The sequence below is a fragment of the Eurytemora carolleeae genome, unplaced genomic scaffold (assembly GCF_000591075.1).
Source record: "Eurytemora carolleeae unplaced genomic scaffold, Eaff_2.0 scaffold170, whole genome shotgun sequence".
Lineage (NCBI taxonomy): Eukaryota > Metazoa > Arthropoda > Copepoda > Calanoida > Temoridae > Eurytemora > Eurytemora carolleeae.
Genome location: NW_019396067.1, coordinates 299,852 through 320,701, shown reverse-complemented (window position 1 = coordinate 320,701; position 20,850 = coordinate 299,852). Strand labels below are relative to the sequence as shown.

At 33.9% G+C, this 20,850-nt stretch overlaps 1 protein-coding gene across 6 annotated transcripts in view; it reads right to left on the bottom strand.

The window, feature by feature from the left end:
- The window catches only part of LOC111710531 (uncharacterized), a 27,757-nt gene extending 6,907 nt beyond the window's left edge, over positions 1-20,850 (bottom strand). For 5 of the 6 annotated variants that reach the window (XR_002767072.1, XR_002767074.1, XR_002767073.1 and 2 more), the window contains exons 1-4: positions 20,761-20,850; positions 18,727-18,844; positions 17,208-17,424; positions 382-449 (exon numbers count right to left, since the gene is read on the bottom strand). Coding sequence is in view for 2 of the 6 variants with exons in the window: in XM_023484636.1 (XP_023340404.1) it covers positions 382-449; positions 17,208-17,424; positions 18,727-18,843 (402 nt within the window). In the remaining 4 variants the exon portion in view is untranslated. Of the gene's footprint in view, positions 1-381; positions 450-8,136; positions 8,567-17,207; positions 17,425-18,726; positions 18,845-20,760 lie in introns of those variants that run through there. The other variant, XM_023484656.1, reaches the window with a different exon arrangement.

Below are 20,850 nucleotides of genomic sequence, written 5' to 3'. Positions count from 1 at the left end.
ACTTGTATATCTATGAGTCTATGCTATGCATGCATCCTATGCAGCCGTATATAAACTTGTATATATTTTCATATCTGAGTCTATGCTATGCATGCATCCTATGCAGCCGTATATAAACTTGAATATATTTTCTTATATGAGTCTATGCTATGCATGCATCCTATGCAGCCGTATATATTTATATATATATTTGTTTTAACTTATAATTCATTCAAATATAAACATAAAGCAAATATACATTAAACCATATGCAACAATGCTACGTCTTTGCAAAGCATGTAAAACTAGTTTTAAACTCGAATGGTCTCATATCGTGCCTGGTATTTAAAATGTGGCGCGGAAAACCCTAGATTTTTATTATATAACATAAATTATAAATACCTGTAATTCATCTAATAAAGTTTTAATTGCAATAATAGGAGAGGCGGCTGATCTTGAAGCTTCATCAACTAGAAAAATAAATTTTATTAAAGGGACTGTCCACACCTTTTCAAGTGATCCTTCAATAATGTAAATTGTAACATGCTAAATTGGGTGAGACAACTTGACAAGAATAGATAATTCATTTTTATAGAAAAAGTCGAAAAAATTTCCAGTGACCCTCCATCTAAAGGGATATATCTTATTTTTTTTTATTAAAAATTCGACAATTTTCTTCAAGAGCCACGAGCCGCGGATTTATAAAGCAAAGACAAGGTAGGAAATTTTACATAATTTGTAAAGTTTGTAAAAATATGAAGTTTAAAAGGGACCGTTTTTAAACTCTTAAATATTGCGATGAAACAGTTATTAAAGTATATCAATATGTATTTATATATATATAAATATATGTAAATAAAAAATATATAATATTTATATTTAAATTTTGTTGAAATCTCTAAACCCGAAACAAATTTCAAATATAAAATTAGCTCCAATTTCAAATGATTTTCTAGAATCTACATTTTTAAAAATCATGCAAATTTTGATATTACCACCCTGGGCTGTTTATTTAGGATTTTAGAAAATACCTAGTTTTTAAATGACACGATTGCTTAAATTCGCTGAACTTGAGGATATACAATGTTATCAACAAAGAAAAATGCCTAAAATGGTGTTCAACTTGTTTATCTAAATATCTAAACATGGTGTTCAACTTGTATATCTAAATATCTAAAAATGGTGTTCAACTTGTATATCTAAATATCTAAAAATGGTGTTCAACTTGTATATCTAAATAAATTAGATGAAAGTTTCCAACTGCAGGGAACCAACAATGTAGATGAAAAGACTGAATGAATTCCATAAAGTCGTCTTTGAAGTCTTATCCTTTGTGGGTAACCCTGAAACTAGTTCAGTGAGCATCGAGGAACCTCTAAAATGGATTCCCATCAAATGTGAAATGTGTATCGGTGTCTCCATGGGGGTTATAATATGCGGAAAGAGTTTTTAATCATTTCTAATCTCCGTACAAAACCAAGCGTAAAGTAGGTATTATGTAAAGATAGTTATTTTTTAGGATGTACGCATATTTGTACTGCAGTGTACTGTCTCTGAGCCCAAAATTAAAAAAGTATCGTTGAACGAAACCTTTAAGTTTCCTTTTGGGGTCTTAACATTTCTGTAGATTTTGATTTAAGAGATTCGAAAAAATGGGGAATATGAAGAAACTAAATAACATAATATTTCATAACAAAAATATTGATATCTACAGAACTGCCTTAACCCATCCGTGAAACCAGGGTTCCAAAACTGGTTTTCATAACGATACCCTGTCTTAAGTTTTGAGCTCTGGGCTCTAAAGTAAATACAAGACGGATGTCACAGCCAGACATGGGATCCATCTTTAACATAAAAATCAATGAAACATTCTAGTCATAGGAAACTATTATGTGAATTTCAAAAATTATCGAAATTAAATGCTTTTATCCTCCTCGGATACTAGCATCTATTCTTGTTCACAACACCGCCCAGAGAGAACTAGTTTCAATATGTACGCAGAGTATACACAATAGCAATTAACTTTTCTAACCATATAACCTTGCTTAAAAGGATGCAGACGTAATATCATGGTAAGTCCGATTCACAACGATACCCTATACAACTTTGTCAGGTCAAGCATGTGTGGCATATGCACGTTTTTCTTGTTGAGAATTCATTTTATCCGATTGTGGTTTCTCTACAAAGGTGACATGTAGATTTCTACTCCAAAAACCATGGAGAAAATTGTTCTAATTAAACAGTTTCCAAGCTATAAAAGCAAATATAACTTTCCTCAATATTAATTAGATAAAGGTTTAAAGAGGGTCTTGAATCAGACTTGATCCTATGTAAATGAAAGGTCAATTAAAATTACCAGGACAGTCTCTTTTATATACTTTTCTCAGGGTTGAAATTTACAAGTTGTCCTAGCCTCAGCGCCGAGCCCCCCTCCCCTAGAAACCTCTGCCTAAGGGGCTAGCCTCCTGCNAAACCTCTAGTATTGTCTCAGTTCTCTTCTAATTAAAATTTGGAGCAGAATTTCAAGAAATTTTTAGCCCGCCATTTGTCAGAGATAAAACAAAATATAATTCATAAATTAGATAAAACTAAGTTCTACCATTAACAAACTAAATTTAAAAAATGTTTTTAAAATGTTTTTTTTTAAAGATTTAAATTAGCCAATGGTATGCTATTAAAAGGACTGTAAGCGTAAATTATATGCATGCAAAGACGGCAATGCCAGATTCCCAATGGTACACTTTAAATTTTTGTCTGATCAATCGTGAATTAGATATCATTGTTTAAAATTCTGAAAATTGATTATTTTCAGTTGTGGTATCTTTTCGGAAGTAGTATGCGCATTTCTAGTGCAGGTAACATAGGAATTATCAGAATTTAACACTTTTAAACCTAGAAAAGGGTTTTACGTTTAAAACTCCTATAAAGGTTTCAAGGGTACCGTTGTAAATCGGGCATTGGCATCTTTTTAAAAAGGGTCACTTGAAATACGCCCTCAGTCCCTTTAACCCATAGCAATATAGTCTCTTTGACAAATCAAATAGAAAAAAATTGAGAATTCATTTTAAAAGAATAAAAATATTAAATTGAAAAAAATTTATCAAAAGAAAAAGTTTCGACAATTTTAAATTGAATTTTTAAACATCTGTTTCAAACAGCTTTCACTGGAAGATTCCTGAGATTTTTTTGTCACAACAAGATGGTAAAACAAACATCCTGTTTTTAACATGTGTAATTTCAAGTGACTTTTTCAGAGTGGCATATCTGATTCACAACGGTAGATTTTATACCTTTGTCTAATCATGGATTAATGAGATATTCGTATTTTTCTATCTGAATCTTGATTTCGAATGTGGTTTCTCTGTAAAGTGACTTGCGGATTTCTACTGCAAAGACAATCAAAGAAATTATCAGAACTCAACATTTTTATGATAGAAAAACAACGATATCTTCCTTATTGTTTCTCGGATGAAGGTTTCAAGAGTACCGTTGTAAATCGGACACATCACTCTTAAAATGGAGGGTTACTGAAAATAACGTCTTTAAGTCCCTGAAATTATTGAATATTTTGCTTAAAAACATGAATTTGATTAGTGAATAGGGATGGGCGTCGTTCCTGGGAAACGATCATTCTATCATGGGAACGAACGAAACGGAACGAACGGAACTGTAATAAATATAGTAGTAAACCCCATATTTGTAAATGTGAACATACCTGTATATATTACGTTATAACCCTGTACCCTAACTACGTTTGTTAATTTCTGAGAAAACCTATCGGTCCATATCGTTAACATGTACTATTTAACTATAATACCTAAAATATAGATTAGTTGGACATGAACCTTTGCTTCATTACGTTTAGACACGTATTATTTCTCGTGTAGAGAGCATAGAGTCTCAGAGCGAGTTGTATCTGAACGATACATATAAAAGAATACATATAGCGTCGTATCTGGATTGATACAGACTGAAGTATTATTGATCGGATATTGAGTTCAAAAGCGAGTTGTATCTGTACGATACACATTGAGAAAAAGAAAGTGCTCTATGGTTTTTATACAGACTAAAGTATTATTTTAGAACATTGAGTTCTAGAGCAAGTTGTATCTGAACGATACAGGCAGACAAACTATTGGAGAGCATTTGTTACAGAAAGGAACAAACGATAAAAAAGTAGGAACAAAGCTCTAAGGTCTGGGCGTCGTTTCTGGGGAACGGTCGTTCTTTCACGAGTTCAAACGGAACGGACGATTTAAAAAAAAGTAGGAACACGTCCAGCCCTAGTAGTTAGTTAGTTAGCTAGTTAGTGAGAAGTTGATAGAGACAAGTCAGTAGTCATATATTCAGTATCCAATAATTCAAAAGTTTCCATCAATGAGGTTCTAGGTTGAATGCAGCAAACTTTTAAATACTTGAAAACTTTTCATTTATTTCTGCACAACGTTGAAATTAGAATTAAATATTTGAAGATCATATACCAAGGTAGAAACTCTATAACATGGAAATGCAGATATTTCAGATTTACAAAGAGATAAAAGATGGTAATATTCGTAGAAAATTCATAGTAAAAATAAATTTCACAATTTTTTACTTTTTGTAACTTTTTGTAGCCTACAGCCAACAGCTTTGGAAAAGGGAAATGATACCCAAAAGAAGAGGGAGGAGATAAAATTCAAGTCAGTTGAGATTAGGTACAGAATATCCCCCCCCCCTCCAATTGGCAGGGAAAGGGGGGAAGTCACACTGGAAAAATGTAGGGGGTCATTTAAGCCTCCGTAATTCGATTTATAAGAATAGATTTTAAAATTGTGTTTTGTGGGTCACCCTGTGTATCAAAGGGGACCGAAGTGTATTGGCATATCATTGTTTCGTGGGACACCCTGTATACCGAAGGGGACCGAAGTGTATTGGTATCATGTTTCGTAGAACACCCTGTGTACCCCAGGCGACCGAAGTGTATTGGTATCATGTTTCGTGGGACACCATGTATGCCCAAGGGGACCACAGTGTCTTGGTATATCATGTTTCATGGGACACCCTATATATCCGAAGGGACCACCGTTTATTGGTATATCATTTTTCGTGGGACACCCTGTATATCCGAGGGGACCGAAGTGAATTGGTATATCATGTTTCGTGGGACACCCTCTATATCCAAGGGGACCGAAGTAAATTGGTATATCATGTTTCGTGGGACACCCTCTATGTCCAAGGGGACCGAAGTAAATTGGTATCTCATGTTTCGTGGGACACCTTTTATGCCCAAGGGGACCGCATTACCTTGGTATATCATGTTTCGTGGGACACCCTGTATATCCAAGGGGACCGCCGTGTATTGGTATATCAGAATAATAATACAATTTATTTAGATTAGTCTAGATAATAAACCTATTGTGTATCAGAATGTGAAACATTATATACTTTCTCAGTAAATATACTAAATATAATAAATCATAAGATAAATATAATGAAAAATATCACAAGTATATTTTTCCTAGAAAACCAACTGTTTTTCGATATACTTAAAAGTTTGATATTTTATAAGTACCTAAAAAGTACTTCAGATTTCAAAATCCATCATTTTAAATTTGTATTAAATTATCTCATTTTAATTTTACTAAGCATTTAATCACTTAATAACGAGAACCCTGAACTTTTCCGAGTTTTCCCCCCGTTTTCTGTTTATTCAGATTTGTCATTTAATTAACAAAAAATAAAAGGAATTTAGACATGAGAAACTCCAACGTGACACCTGGAAATATTTCACTGAAATCCAAAGAGCTAAGAGAAGTGTCATCATTTTTTTTGAACCTTTGAACCGTCGCAACCCCTTGGCCTTTGGCTTTACATTACTAATTTTCTCGTCCATTTTTATAGACCTAGACAATCGTATTTCAAAACATCACCGTGCCTGTTTATAGTTTTGATTTCAAAGGAGTAATCTGCAAAATACTACTAGATTTTTTCGCGAGAGTAAGCATTAGGTAAGTTATTTATCAACACGAACATTATCCGTAGCAAAACAGGATGCACTTGCACTTGCACTTGCACTTGCACTTGCACTTGCACTTGCACTTGCACTTGCACTTGCACGGACCCAATTATTAGGGCGAACAAATTATTAAGTACTAATGAACAAATTATGAGGACGCACATTGATGATAACACATATTGACGACTTAAATCGCGGACGTACATAGAGAACGAATATAGAGGAAACACATCCAAGGACGAACATTGAGGACCGGGCATGGAGGACAAACGTTAATAACACATTATTGAAAATAATTAAGGACGTACATTTGAGAGGCACATTTTATACACTAATTGAGGACGCATTATTGAGGACGTACATTGAGAACGCACATTTAATACACTACTTGAGGACGTACATTTAGGACGCACAAGGAGGACGCATTATTGAGAATTTATGAAGACGCAAAAAACTGTAAGATACATCTACCAATACATCATAGTTTTGCTTTAGAGAAAATCGTTTTTTTACTTTAAAAATATTCAACATTAAACAAAACAGTTTTTCCAATCTTATGAATTTAAGTGCGAAATATCTTTTAAAAATTGGATAACACTTTTTCCTTTCGTAATTTAATTGATTAGTAGGGTTTGTTTTATTTGGAGCTTGTTAAAATATCTTTTCAGGATTTAACAAGAATAGTAGATAATTAACCTAAAATCTAGAGTCTTCTGTTTCCAATATTCTTAAACTTTCAAAATATATCTATACAGATAGAGAAAGAGTGAAAAATGTGATCTTAGCTCAGATGTACACAACCGACCTGTCTATTAATTAATCAATAGACAGGTCGGTTGTGTACATCACGATATGTTTACGTATCTAACGCTGTATAGAGTGATCGTATTTCTAAGGAGTGGTTTAATGTAGATATTTGAATATTAGTATTAATGATTAGATAGATAAGGTCGAAAAAATGTAAAAAATGTAAAAAAAATGAGAAGTATCATGAAGAATTCATGACCTAAATATTAATATCACCAAACATAATCGATTTTGTACAGACAGAAATTCTCGTGACAAATAGTGAAAAGTTAGTCTAGGTGGTATGAAACCCGATCCTAGGGAATCCGATCTTATATAAAGTTTTAGACTTACCACAAGGTTTTATGGTCACAAAAACGGTTCCAATTTATTGTGGTTTTTATGACTTTTTATGTATTATAAATAAAATTTCTTCTGTCTATCAAATGTCTTACTATTTGTTCCATTATGAAATGTCCTATTAATGATTTTGTCATCCATAAAATGTCCAATCAATGATTTTTTTCATCCATAAAATGTTCTATCAATGATTTTTTTCATCCATAAAATGTCCTATCAATGATTTTTTCATTCATAAAATGTCCTATCAATGATTTTTTCATTCATAAAATGTCCTATCAATGATTTTTTCATTCATAAAATATCCTATCGATGACTTTGTCATTCATGTGTGAAATGTATCCATGAACTTGTCCGACCCCATTTCTTAACTTTGTCTATTATTATAAGATCTATTCTCTCGTCCTTTAAAGGGATTGTAATCGTAATTTCAAGTGACCCTCTATGCAAAGATGGCAATGTCCGATTTACAATGGTATCCTTAAAACCTTATTCTGATCAGAAATGTAAAAAATGTAATTTTTCTGATAATTTCTCTAGTCTTTCTTATAAGCAAGATATGCGCAAGTCACTTTTGCAGAGAAACCAGAAATAAAAATAAACAGTTTTAAATTCAGTGTTCTAATTCATACTTAATTGCTGATCAAACAAAGCTTTGAAGGGTACCGTTGTAAATGAATCATTGCCATCTTTGCATGGAGGGTCACTTGAAATTACGCTTACAGTCTCTTAACCTTGGCCTGTTTTAAGGTTTATTGAATCAATAACTTCTATCTCCTTAAAACTTCGCCCTTTTTTCTTCGCTTCAATACTTATTTAGAGGTTATCAAACCGGTATTATTAAATAACTCGCAAAATATTGACACAACTTTCTTTTACAAAATTTTATGTTATGTTCTCAATATTTCTCGTGTTATGTAACAATCTCTGTTTTACAACAGACACATCTCATAAATCCATATTTAGGTCGGATAAACCCTATAGGTCGGTTGATAAGGTATCATCGTATGATTTACCTCTCCCTACGTGTCTCCAAACATCATCGAGTTCAATCTTCAGGTTGAGATGAAGCCAAACCACTAGAACAAGGACCGCGAGAAACCCTCCTATCAGAACACCCCATTTGATCCCCCAGCTGAACCCGTTTCTTCTCCTTCTCCTGAACCCGTCCCCCAGCTCTAATTCGCCCTCAGAGGAGGTTTCATCACTCCTGGCCAGCAGTTCTTGGCTTGAACCCCGTTTCTTCCGGGTTCCGTTCACAATAAGCGCGTCCAAGTCCTTACGTTTTCTTAACTTTTTCTCCTGTGCACTCCTGAGTACTCGGAGAGGCGGGGGTGATTCTCCATCCATCCTAACCCTGTACTAGCTCCTTGTTCTATGTGAATAGAAAGCTTATAAATACAACCCGCATTCTTCCAGACATAGAATCCATACTTAACAACGGTTTAGTCGCTACTGGAGGCTATCCGACTATCCGTCCTCTCTCCCCCCTCAAGAGTTTTATTTCACTAAAATGTAATAGAAATTCCCACATGCTTCAATATTGCCTTTATATACATATATTGTTTAGTATACAGCTTTCGTATAAAAAATAAAAGAAACTATCATTCTGTGCAAAATGATAAAAATCTATATATACATACTTTAATTGTCTGTTTGTTTGTGTACAATAAACGTCAAAACGACTGGTCCAAGTTTTGTGTGGGAACTCACATGACCCCAAGAACGGTTTGGAAGCTCAGAATTACAAAAAAAGTCTTCAAAATTTTTGATTTTCGTAAAACTTAAAAAATCTTCGAAAAAATTGTAAATCCGCAAAAAAATTAATATTGTTTTATCTATGAGAAAATGCTGAAAATTGTGCAACAATTGAAAGTTGAACTAGAAGATGACGCCCTGATTCAATTAACTATCTTTATTTTTCGTTAATCTTTTTTCTTTCTTTTTAACACAATACACAGCTTAAGATAATTTCAGATTTTGTGTGAACAATCATATCTTCAATATTCATTCCTCAAAATTGAAAAGTTTTTCCGATACATTCAAAACCTATTTTTAAGGTTAGCTAAAAATCGTTATTTTAATTTGTATTTAAAGTAGTATAAATCGTTATCTATATATCAAGGAGTAATTTCTGCTAGTTTGTTCGACTGTTCGATCATAACTCATGAACCCGTTGAATGATTTGCTTCACATTTTTATTGGAACTCCGGACTGTAGATGTCCGATTCACAACATTACCCATTAAAGCGTTGTTAGATCAAGAAAGAAAAAGATGTTTGATTGTGATTTATTTATACTTAAGTGACTTAAGATTTCTGCAACAGATCAATAGATAAAATTGTCAGAATTGAACACTGTTTTATAGAAAAAAGACGATATTTATCTTATTATTGATTAAATACAGGTTTACAGGTTTGTAAATGCATTTTAATTATAACGACAGTCCTTTTCAGAAAGACATCATTCCCATGTTTCTTAGAACACCCTGTATCCTCCTAACTAAATTCCTATGTTTCTTGGGACACCCTGTATCCTCATCACTAAATTCCTATGTTTCTTGGGACACCCTATATCCTCCTAACTAAATTCCTATGTTACTTGGGACACCATGTATCCTCCTAACTAAATTCCTATGTTTCTTAAGACACCCTGTATCCTCCTAACTAAATTCCCATGTTTCTTGGGACACCCTGTATCCTCTAAACACACACTCACGAAACCACACAAATCAAACCAATCTAAAATGTCATCAAAATCAATACGAACAAATATATCAAAAATATATTCTAAATGCACTTAATTTAACAAATACTATAATTTAATTGTACTTTTTGAACTTCAAGTGAATTCAGCTCTGATTATCCCTATATTCAAACCCTAGGGGAGAGGGTTTCCTATCCTTGTCCAGAGCTTGGTGAAAATATTGGTTAGAGTTCGGGGCGAGTTTTCAGTTCCTCAGAGGCTAACCACTTTGAAAATAGGATATAAAATCTTGATTTTGAACTCTGGATAGGATAGGTGTACTGAATCTTAGATTTCTTTAGTTAACATGGTTTACAATAATATTTCTGGTTAACAATTTAAAACAACGAGATTTTACAAACTTACAATAGATAATTTCAAGATTTTTAATTGCTGTATGTTATCATCAGACACTGGTGACTGAAAGGATGAATTAAAAGATAAATGAATGAATAGGATGGTTGAATGAATGAATGAATGAATGAAATCTTGTTGGGGACATATTTGTTATTATATCTAGCTCCTGAAATTATAAAACTGTCTTGTCATGCCGGAGTCAAGATTATTCATGGTTACAACCAAATATAAAATATTTAGAAAAGTTTCAAGTGGCCTTCCATTAAAACAGTTGCTTGTCGGATTCACAACGGTGACGGTACCCTTTAAACATTTGTCTGAACTACATTGATCATGTTTTCCCATCTGAAAATTAACAAGGAAGGAATTTGACAGAATTCTTAATTGTTAACGATTAAAATACAAGTACGGATAACAATTATAATTTATGATATGGAAATTCACACTTTGAAGTGGTGAACACTGTAAGTTAATTAAGATTTAAAACCTTTTTTATGCAAACTCGATAGATATTGTTAGCAATGAAGAAAATGAGCATTATGTTGATAAGAAAAATAAAAATAAAAAATAAAAATCCAAACAGGATAAGAAATCAAAAGTAACAAAGAGTCGGGGATAAAAAGACTAAATCAAGTTTTTGAAAAAAACGTTTAAGGATCTCTTGAACAAGTTTGAATGGAATTAGACTTAATATTATCACATTTAATAGGAATCACAGATGGACCAGATATTACAGAAAGGTAGATATTCTTAGAGGCACTTTTTAAAATTAAAATTTGTCTTTAAAATTTTTCTGGATTTAAACGAGCTCGTATCTTTAAATTTTTCAAATTACCAGCTGCTGATTTTTCCAGTTTTTCACTCGAGATTTCCAGATTTTATGCTATTTTTTGGTTGATTTTTTTCTCCAATTTTTTTACGGATTTCTCCAATTTTGTCCACATTTGTATTCAGGTTAGAAGGAAGATTGATAACGAATTGTAAAATTAGGTACACCCCTAGATCCTCTCCTCCCTCCTCTATTAAGGTTCCAGATACACTCCTAGATCCTCTCCTCCCTCCTCTATCCAGGTTCCAAGAAAGACCCCTAGATTCTCTCCTCCCTCCTCTATCTATGTTCCATGAAAGACCCCTAGATTCTTTCCTCCCTCCTCTATCTAGGTTCCATGAAAGACCCCTAGATCCTCTCCTCACTCCTCTATCTAGGTTCCATGAAAGACCCCTAGATCCTCTCCTCACTCCTCTATCTAGGTTCCAAGAAAGACCCCTAGATTCTCTCCTCACTCCTCTATCTAGGTTCCAAGAAAGACCCCTAGATCCTCTCCTCACTCCTCTATCTAGGTTCCAAGAAAGACCCCTCGATTCTCTCCTGCCTCCACTATCTAGGTTCCAAGAAAGACCCCTAGATCTCCCTCCTCCCTCCTCTACACAGGTTCCAAGAAGGACCCAGGTTCAGGGAATCCGTCTCCGTTCAGCAGTCAACTGACCTCAGTAATTGATATCAAGATAGAAAGTTCCAGAATAGGATTTCATCATATCAAACTCCACCTCCAGACTCGTGGTATTCCGGGCTGCCTGTTAATATACTCCAGGAACTACTGCAATTATTTTAAATTAATTTTTACAACTTGTCCTGGCAAGAGGTACAAAAAATTAAGTAGGAAAAGGAATAATAGAAAAGAAGGGAAACAATTTTTGGAATTAGATTTTAGAAATGAAGGAAATTAATTATGTACAAAATTACCAAAAAATTAAACAAAAGAAAATTAAATAAAAGAAAACAATAAAAGAATTTGAATAAATAAGTTAATTTTAAACAATGAATGTAATTAAGACGATTTAGGATGAAATTGTAACCGAAAATGAACCATCAGGTTTCAAGTCAAAACACCTGAACTTTTTCTTTGGATTATGTTTATATGCTCAATGCTGGCTACTGAGTTATATTCTCAATTTTCTGAAAATGCCACCTAGGGAATTTTGAGCAAATCAATTTTTAAGAAATTGTAGAAATCAAGAGCATTCACAGGTCTTAAATTAAACAAAAATTTCATTTCAAGACTTTTATCTGATTATTCTGGTTTTTTTACGATATTTTTTTTAACAGTATATGACATGGTCTCCAAATTTTTTATTTTTCTTTAACAGTCATGAAACTTGTTGTAGCAAAAAATCAAACCCCTAAGTCAACTGCCTGACTGTAAAAATGCGGCCCGAAAAAGTTTTTTTTATGTAACTTTTAATTATTTTACTTCAAAAAGTCTTTTTTCAAGCAGTAATTGGGCAATTACACAGTTCACTTGAGGCTTTGATTTTTTTGCTAAAACATGTCTTATGATTGTTAAGGAAAATTCACATAATTTGGTGACCCTGCCATCAACGGTTCTAAAAATATCACAAAAAAACACAGAATAATCTTGATTAATCTTTGAACCTGCAGTTACGATTAAGTTTAGACTTAAAAATGCACTTAATTTTTACAATTTCTTTTAAATGGATTCAATAAAAATTCCCTAGGTGGCATTTTCTGAAAATTTAGATAATAACTCAGAAGCCTGCATATTTATATATTCCGAAGAAAAAAATTAGATGTTTTGACATGAAACCTGATGGTTCATTTTCAGTAGTGTGCACCCTCCCCCTCTTAAATGTATAGAAGCTGAACAAGAACCAGTCTTTTTTAGTATTTACTGTTTGAAATCTGGAAATTCTTGTTATTTTGATTTAATGCATCTGCTAATTTGTAGAAATAGGATCTAATTGAAATCAAAATAGAAAATTTAAAATTTACAGCGAAAATATACGTTTTTTTGCAAGAAAAACAAATATGTAGGAATCTCTCATTAGAAATTATGGAAGGTACAAAAAGATTAGTAAGGATACAGGGTGTTTAGATTTAAGACGAATACAGGGTGTATAGAAGATTAGGACGGATACAGGGTGTATAGAAGATTAGGACGGATACAGGGCGTATAGAAGATTAGGACGGATACAGGGTGTATAGAAGATTGGGAAGGATACAGGGTGTATAGAAGATTAGGACGGATACAGGGTGTATAGAAGATTAGGACGTATACAGAGTGTATAGAAGATTAGGACGGATACAGGGTGTATAGAAGATTAGGAAGGATACAGGGTGTATAGAAAATTAGGAAGGATACAGGGTGTTTAAATTTAAGACGTATACAGGGTGTATAGAAGACAGGACGGATACAGGGTGTATAGAAGATTAGGACGGATACAGGATGTATAGAAGATTAGGAAGGATACAGAAGGATACAGGGTGTATAGAAGATTAGGAAGGATACAGGGTGTATAGAAGATTAGGACGAATACAGGGTGTATAGAAGATTAGGACGGATACAAGGTGTATAATAGATTAGGAAGGATACAGGGTGTATAGAAGAATAGGACGTATACAGGGTGTATAGAAGATTAGGAAGGATACAGAAGGATACAGGGTGTATAGAAGATTAGGACGGATACAGGGTGTATAGTAGGTTAGGACGGATACAAGGTGTATAATAGATTGGGAAGGATACAGGGTGTATAGAAGATTAGGACGTATACAGGGTGTATAGAATATTGAGGAGGTTTGGAACGGAAGAAGACTAAAGGTGAAAGAGTTTAAGAAGTCATGAAGGAGAGAGAGAGAGTTAAGAGAAAGTATATCAGACATGATTACGTAATAAACCTCGTGTCACTCTTTTGTAAAGGTATACCTAGAGTTCTGAAGAACAAACCCCTGTCTAGAGTGGACCTGGAGTAGGTTCCACACGTGGAAACACATCCTTCTCCTCCTTCAATCCGCCCCAGTCCCTCCTCCCTCTTCAGCCGGATGTATAATATGAACTGGTAGTAGTGGGGTTGTGAGCAGGTAGTGATGATTGCTAGGAGAGCCGGTACACACAAACACACATACACATAGACGGACACAAACAGGAGAACAAGACTCTGCAATGCAGTGAAATAATACAGAGGGATTTAATTCCCTAGTCTTGATTACTCCGGGTACTCCCTAGCACTGGCAAGGTTTAATTTATACTGAAATAGGATACAAGGGGTCTTATCAGTCCGCTATCCATCTATCTTGAAATTCTCAGTGTCTTAACTTCATAATATCAACAAGTTTAAAGATTAAAAATGAGGCAATGTAAACCGACCTAATGTACTTTTCTTAGTTTTAAAGTGCTACGAGTTTAACGACCCTTAACTTAAAATAATATTAATTTTACTTTGACCCCGTTTTGTCTTAACCTATAACCTATTCTTAGATCGTATCAATTTATAAGGGCCACTGGAGCCGTAATTTCAAGTGACCTCTCATTTAAAAAGGACCATGCCCCATTCAAAACACCCAAACTAACCTTTATCTCAATAATATTGTGGAAGATAGTCGTTTTTCTAACATAATTTTGTCAAATATTAAAATAGTTTTTCAGGAAAAATAGTTTTAAAAATTCAAATATATAAACAGAAGACACGTGCATTTTGTAAAAATTTACATGAAAATTGAGATTTATAATTGTGAAAAATACATAAGAAATTAAAGATGAGACAAATTTTATGATTTTTTTATTGTTATATATCTCTATAATAAATCGGGAATTAAATAAACTTATTTATGTAAAAATTTGTAGAAACTATTGGGATCAAAGTTTATTTTATAACAACATAAATTTATTTCTTTATCTAAAGAGATTGTAGACGTTATGTCAAGTGACCCGCACTATGTTGTGTGACACAACGGTGTTCTTTGAACCATTCAGAGGAAGAAATCGTCATTTTTCTTAACTTTAATTGGAACTAAAATATGTTCAAATAAGTGCAAATACGGACATCTCATTTACCCTTGATTAGACATAGGTTTACAGGGTACCGTTGTGAATCGGACATATCACTAAACAAATGTAGTCATTTGAAATTTAGTCCCTTTGATTGTATTTGTAGTGAGTTTATTGTAAATTTCTAAATTGAAAGGTCTATCATAAATCTAGAAGCATAGAGTAATAAAACGAAGAGGTGAAGCTTAGCTCAGATGTACACAACCGACCTGTCTATTAATTAATCAATAGACAGGTCGGTTGTGTACATCACGATATGTTTACGTATCTAACGCTGTACACTTGTATATAGAGCGATCGTATTTCTAAAGGGGGATTTTATGGAATTGACCAATTTTTAGATTTTATTTCTTTATTTAAAGAGAATTCGAGGATGTTGACTGCAAACATTTGACAATTTTCAAATTTGTAGGTTTTCAATTTATTAGTTTCTAGGGCATGAATTTAACTGAAAACATTCTTATTTCAAACATTTTTTATTGTTTCTTCTCTTCAACTCTTTACCATTAACATGATAGTGTATGCAGGGTTACCCACAAAGATGAAACAACGATGACGACCTGGAGCTCCTAACCCTAAACAGGCGGGGGGGGGGGGGCATTTGGCTCCTCCCTCTAGTTTTTTTACTTTTTATAAATGGAAATTTAAAGGATTTTTTGGTAATATTTTTATGCCTAAGGTAGGGTACAGGGCGAGTATGTAAAAAAATCTTAAATAGCCCATAACTTTTTTATGACTAAAGCTACAGATCTGAAAACTATAGTTTTGAAAAGCCCTTGAAAAATGGGTGTAGAAACGTGTGTCACACTTTGATATTTGTTTTAAGCAAACAATTATTTTTTACATTTTTTCGACCTAATCTATCTAATTATCAATACGTTAATATTCAAATATCTACATTAAACCACTCCTTAGAAATACGATCGCTCTATACAGCGTTAGATACGTAAACATATCGTGATGTACACAGCCGACCTGTCTATTAATTAATTAATGGACAGGTCGGTTGTGTACATCTGAGCTAAGCTTCATCTCTTCGTTTTATTACTCTATGTCTAGAAGAGTCAGAATGGTTAAGCACTGCGAACCAAGATGTGAACGCTCTAACGCAAAAATCGAGGAGCATCTTGCGATTTACTCCTTTAAAACTTAAACACTAGAAACACACTCTTTGCTATTTTTAAATATGTATGGTACAGGGACACAAGAAGTATAACCGAGTTGGTGAGGTAAAACCAGAGGCCAAAGCGTAGCGACACTTTTAAGTCGAGGCTGTTTAAAAATTTGATGACAACTTTTAGAGTGAGATTTCAGTGAAATCAGGGGCGTATTCAGGAATTTCTTAAATTTTGTTTTCTTTCCAGGGGGGGAGCTTAGCACCCGTTGGGGCCTAAAAACCCCTGAAATCAATAGATTTCACTGGTCCAGGGGGGGGGTGGGGCTTAGTCCCCCCTGAATACGCCTCTGAGTGAGATAATGCCTATTTGTTGGATATGTAAGAGAGCTCTGCTGACTTATACTTCTTTAGCTATTAATTATAAAAAAAATTATTTATATGTATAAAAAATTATTTATATGTATAAAAAAATTATTTATATGTAAAAAAAATGGAAAAATATGGAAAAAGGCTTCGACTCATAATTGCTTCGGGGAATATTTGCAGCTTAATTCTTCCTCTTATAATAAATAATACTAGCTTGAGGGCCCGGCGTTGCCCGTTTAACCCTAAGTCGTTTGACCCAATGTATGAATCCAGATCTGGAATTTAGATCCGGATGCGGACGTTCAGCTCTCTGAATCCTGATCCGGACATTCAGCTCTCTGAATCCAGATCCGGACATTCAGCTCTCTGAATCCGGACCCTGACATTTAGCTCCCTGAAGCTGAATCCGGACATTCAGCTCTCTAAATCCGGATCCAGACATTTAGCTCCCTGATCCAGCCCCAGAAATTTAGCTCCCTGAATCTGGATCTAGACATTTAACTCCCTGAACCCAGATCCGGACATTCAGCTCCCTGAATCCGAATCCGGACATTTAGCTTCCTGAATCCGGATCCAAATATGGACTTCAAGCTATCGAAATCCGGATTCAGACCTGTGAACTACTATATTATTCTGTACTGTACTGTATTGTACTCACCACTAGATATCCTTGACTCCAGCGCTTGTAGCTTATCGGTCAACGTGAAGTTGAGGTAGAGGAGGGAACCGAGGCAGGTCAACATAAACACTACTCCGCCCAGCTGGCAGGCAGAAGGCGGAGAACCACATTTACAAGGGCGGCTGCTGTCCCAGTCTGACGGGGGCGGGGCAGGTTGGGAGGATCTAGGGGCACGCTCCCGTCGTTTATATTTAACCTGAAAATTAAGAATGAATAAATTTGGTTAAGAAATTATTTCTGTCTCAGTTGCAGTTTTTGCTTTTCTATTCTTTTCAAACTTATTCTACTTTTTTTATAATTATTATTATTATAATCATTCTTCTAAAGTATTGTTTTCTAGTTTAAATTTTTATCCCTATCTTCTTTAAACGATTCTTTCTTCATTGCTTTGCTTCTTTTCTCCTTTTTTTAAACTGTTTGTTTTTTAATAATATTAATTATACGAGTGAGGGGGGTCCATGTGGTCATGAGCCCAGCAGTACCCCGTTTGGACCCAGGTAGTTAGCAGAACCCTGCCCGAACTCCACGAAATCCCAGCAAAAGACTGTTAAAAAACAGCTTTTATTAACAATTGACTTTAAAAGAAATAATTTCAAACCTAAAAACGTGAGGTTACATACTCTTCTAAGCTTAGAAATAAAAAATCAATGCTTAAAACTCTTTTCCGCTGGGTTCGGGCAGGGTTCTACTAAATCTTCAGGGTTTGAACAGGATATTGCTGGCTNTATTAGTTCTTCAATTTATCTTCTTTATCTTCTGTTTTCTAATTTTCTAAGTCTTCTTTGCAATTTTAGGGTTTAATACAGTTTTTGTACAATGTACATACGGGGTGACCAACAAAGGCTAAGAGAGTAAAGACGACCTGAAAAGTGAAACTCTTTAAATTTGACGATTCCGAGGGTATACTAAGTCTTATGCATTCAATATAACCTTTTTTATGGCTTATTCAATGATTTGGCAAAAAACAGAAACAAGTTTACAGTTGGAGGGAATGATAATTATAAAAAACAGACATTATAAGTTCTACACATTCGTCTCTGAAGTCTCATCCTTTGTGGGTAATTTATTTCTCCCCATTTTCTTCCGTTTTCTGACAGTATGCGGGTAGGTAGGACAACATTAAGCGTGTGGTAAAACCCGGTTTTAGCGCCATATTTGTTTTACCTTTCATCTATTATGTGTGCGGGTAGGTAGGACTATATCAAGCATGTGGTAAAAACCACTTTTAGTGTCATCTTTGATTTAACTTTCTTCTACTCTGTGTGCATGTAGGTAGGACTAAATCAAGCTAGTGCTAAAAACCAGTTTTAGCGCTATCTTTGATTAATCTTTCTTCAATTCTGTATACGGACAGGATAGCTTAAATCAAGCGCGTGGTAATTAAACCGGGTTTAGTGCCATCTTTGATATACCTTTCTTCTACTGTGTGCAGCATGAGGTAGGTTGGACTAAATCAAGCGCATGGTAAAAACCGGTTTTAGTGTCATCTTTGATTTACCTTTCTTCTATTCTGTGTGCGGGAAGGTTGGACAAGATCAAGATCAGGGACGGATTCACTCCCAGTGTCCGACAGGTTAAGGAGGGTGAAGGTCTCGCGGTCTAATAAGCTCGGCATTCTAAACAGAAAAAATCAAATAAAATTCAAAAATAAAAAATATATAATTGGATTTCTAACTTTTGTTCTTCGTTTTGTAAGTTAAAACAAATGTGCAGGAAGGGGGTCTCATTTTTCACTTTTAAAGATACTTCTTCCAGGTTCTAGTGTTTAATTCTGATAATTCTTACGTAGTTTCCTGCATTAGAGAAACCACAATTGAAAATATTTAGTTTTCAAGATAATAAAAATTGATAAATAATTCATTATTGATCAAACGAGGCTTTTAAGGATACCGCTTTAAATCGGGATTCGCAATCTTTGCATGGAGGGTCAATGAAAATTACGCTTACAATCCCTTTAAAACGGAAAACCTAACAGAAAAAATTCAATAAAACAACAATTTGCCTCCTGCTTAGTACCCCCCATTTTAATCAATTTGTTTTTTCCAACCTCTAGATCACGTCCTGTATACAATACACCCTTGCAAATATTTTTTTTAATTGGGGGGAAATATTCCCACAACCTCTACTTTTAGAGGTTTTTAAATATTTTCTCCTGAAACACTTTATTTTGTATGTTTTTGTATATTTCATAAATAACTAATTTTTTACTTTTTTACTTTAAATGTAGTTTCTGACTTTTAGAACATAAAAAAAAAGTATATTCAAAGTATGCAGATTTATTGCTGGTTTTTGAGATGGGATTCAGAGAAAATAGCATCTGGATGTAAGTTTGTATAAACTGCGCTGGGAACTTTAAAATGGGATACCTTTAATCCCGACTGCTTAATCCGTATATCCAAAGTGGAAACTTTTAATTTTTTTCCTAATCCACTCTTTTTTGGGATAGAGTACAGAAAAATCAAAAAACCGGTTTTTCAATAAGAGAGAGTGCACCCTTTTTTGTATATTATTCTTAAATGGCGCGCAAAATTTCAAATTTTCCGGCTTCTGATACACGACTCTGATTTGTCAAGTTTTATACACTTTTCAGGATACAAGTACAAGATTAGGTTAGTCTCGAGATCAAGTAAAGGAGAGGATCAACCATTAATCTCGATATCCATCATTCTAAAGTTTTCAGCTCTGGACTTTTCATTTTTTAGAACTTTTGAAACCACTGTCCTCAAATAAGATCTTAATCAATATAAAATTATCGGAGTTAGTGAATATTTTCACAATACAAAAGAAGCAGATCACATTTAGGAAATCCTGAACTCCAATAAATGTGTAAGAGAATATTTAGGAAATCCTGAACTCCAATAAATGTGTAAGAGAATATTTAGGAAATCCTGAATTTAAATGTGTAAGAGAATATTTAGGAAATCCTGAATTCCAATAAATGTGTAAGAGAATATTTAGGAAATCCTGAACTCCAATAAATGTGTAAGAGAATATTTAGGAAATCCTGTATTCCAATAAATGTGTAAGAGTATATTTAGGAAATCCTGAATTTCAGTCAATGTGTAAGAGAATGTGTTTTATGTAAGAAAGTTATAATGCTATATTTTGGAAAATAAACTTTGAACAACGACAATCGACAAATTACATTCTGTTCATTTTATAATAATTGGAACTCACTTTCTTTAAGTAGAGCAGGAAAATAACATATTAATTAAAGTAACAGACAATTTTTCTCTAAACAATTTAATCAGCAGGAAAAAATGACGATTAAAGAAACTGTGAGCGTAATTTCAAAGATATACGATACCCCTGAAACCTTAATCCTCATCAATAATGTAGAAGGTTTCTGCCTCGAAAAGTGTTCAAATTTTGATAATTTCGGGAAAAAAGAACAGTTTTCAAAAACAAAAACATGGAGTTCTTATTAGAACACTTTTGAGGGCATCGTTGTAAATCGAGAATTGCAATCTTTAAATGGAGGGTCACTTAAAATTACACTAACAGTCCCATTAACAGGACATAAAACACATACCTGACTAGGTTATATGTTAATATGTAAATATGCTTCTGTATTCTCTAACTACCAGCATGGAACTGTATATTGCCCACCTGGCACCCCATA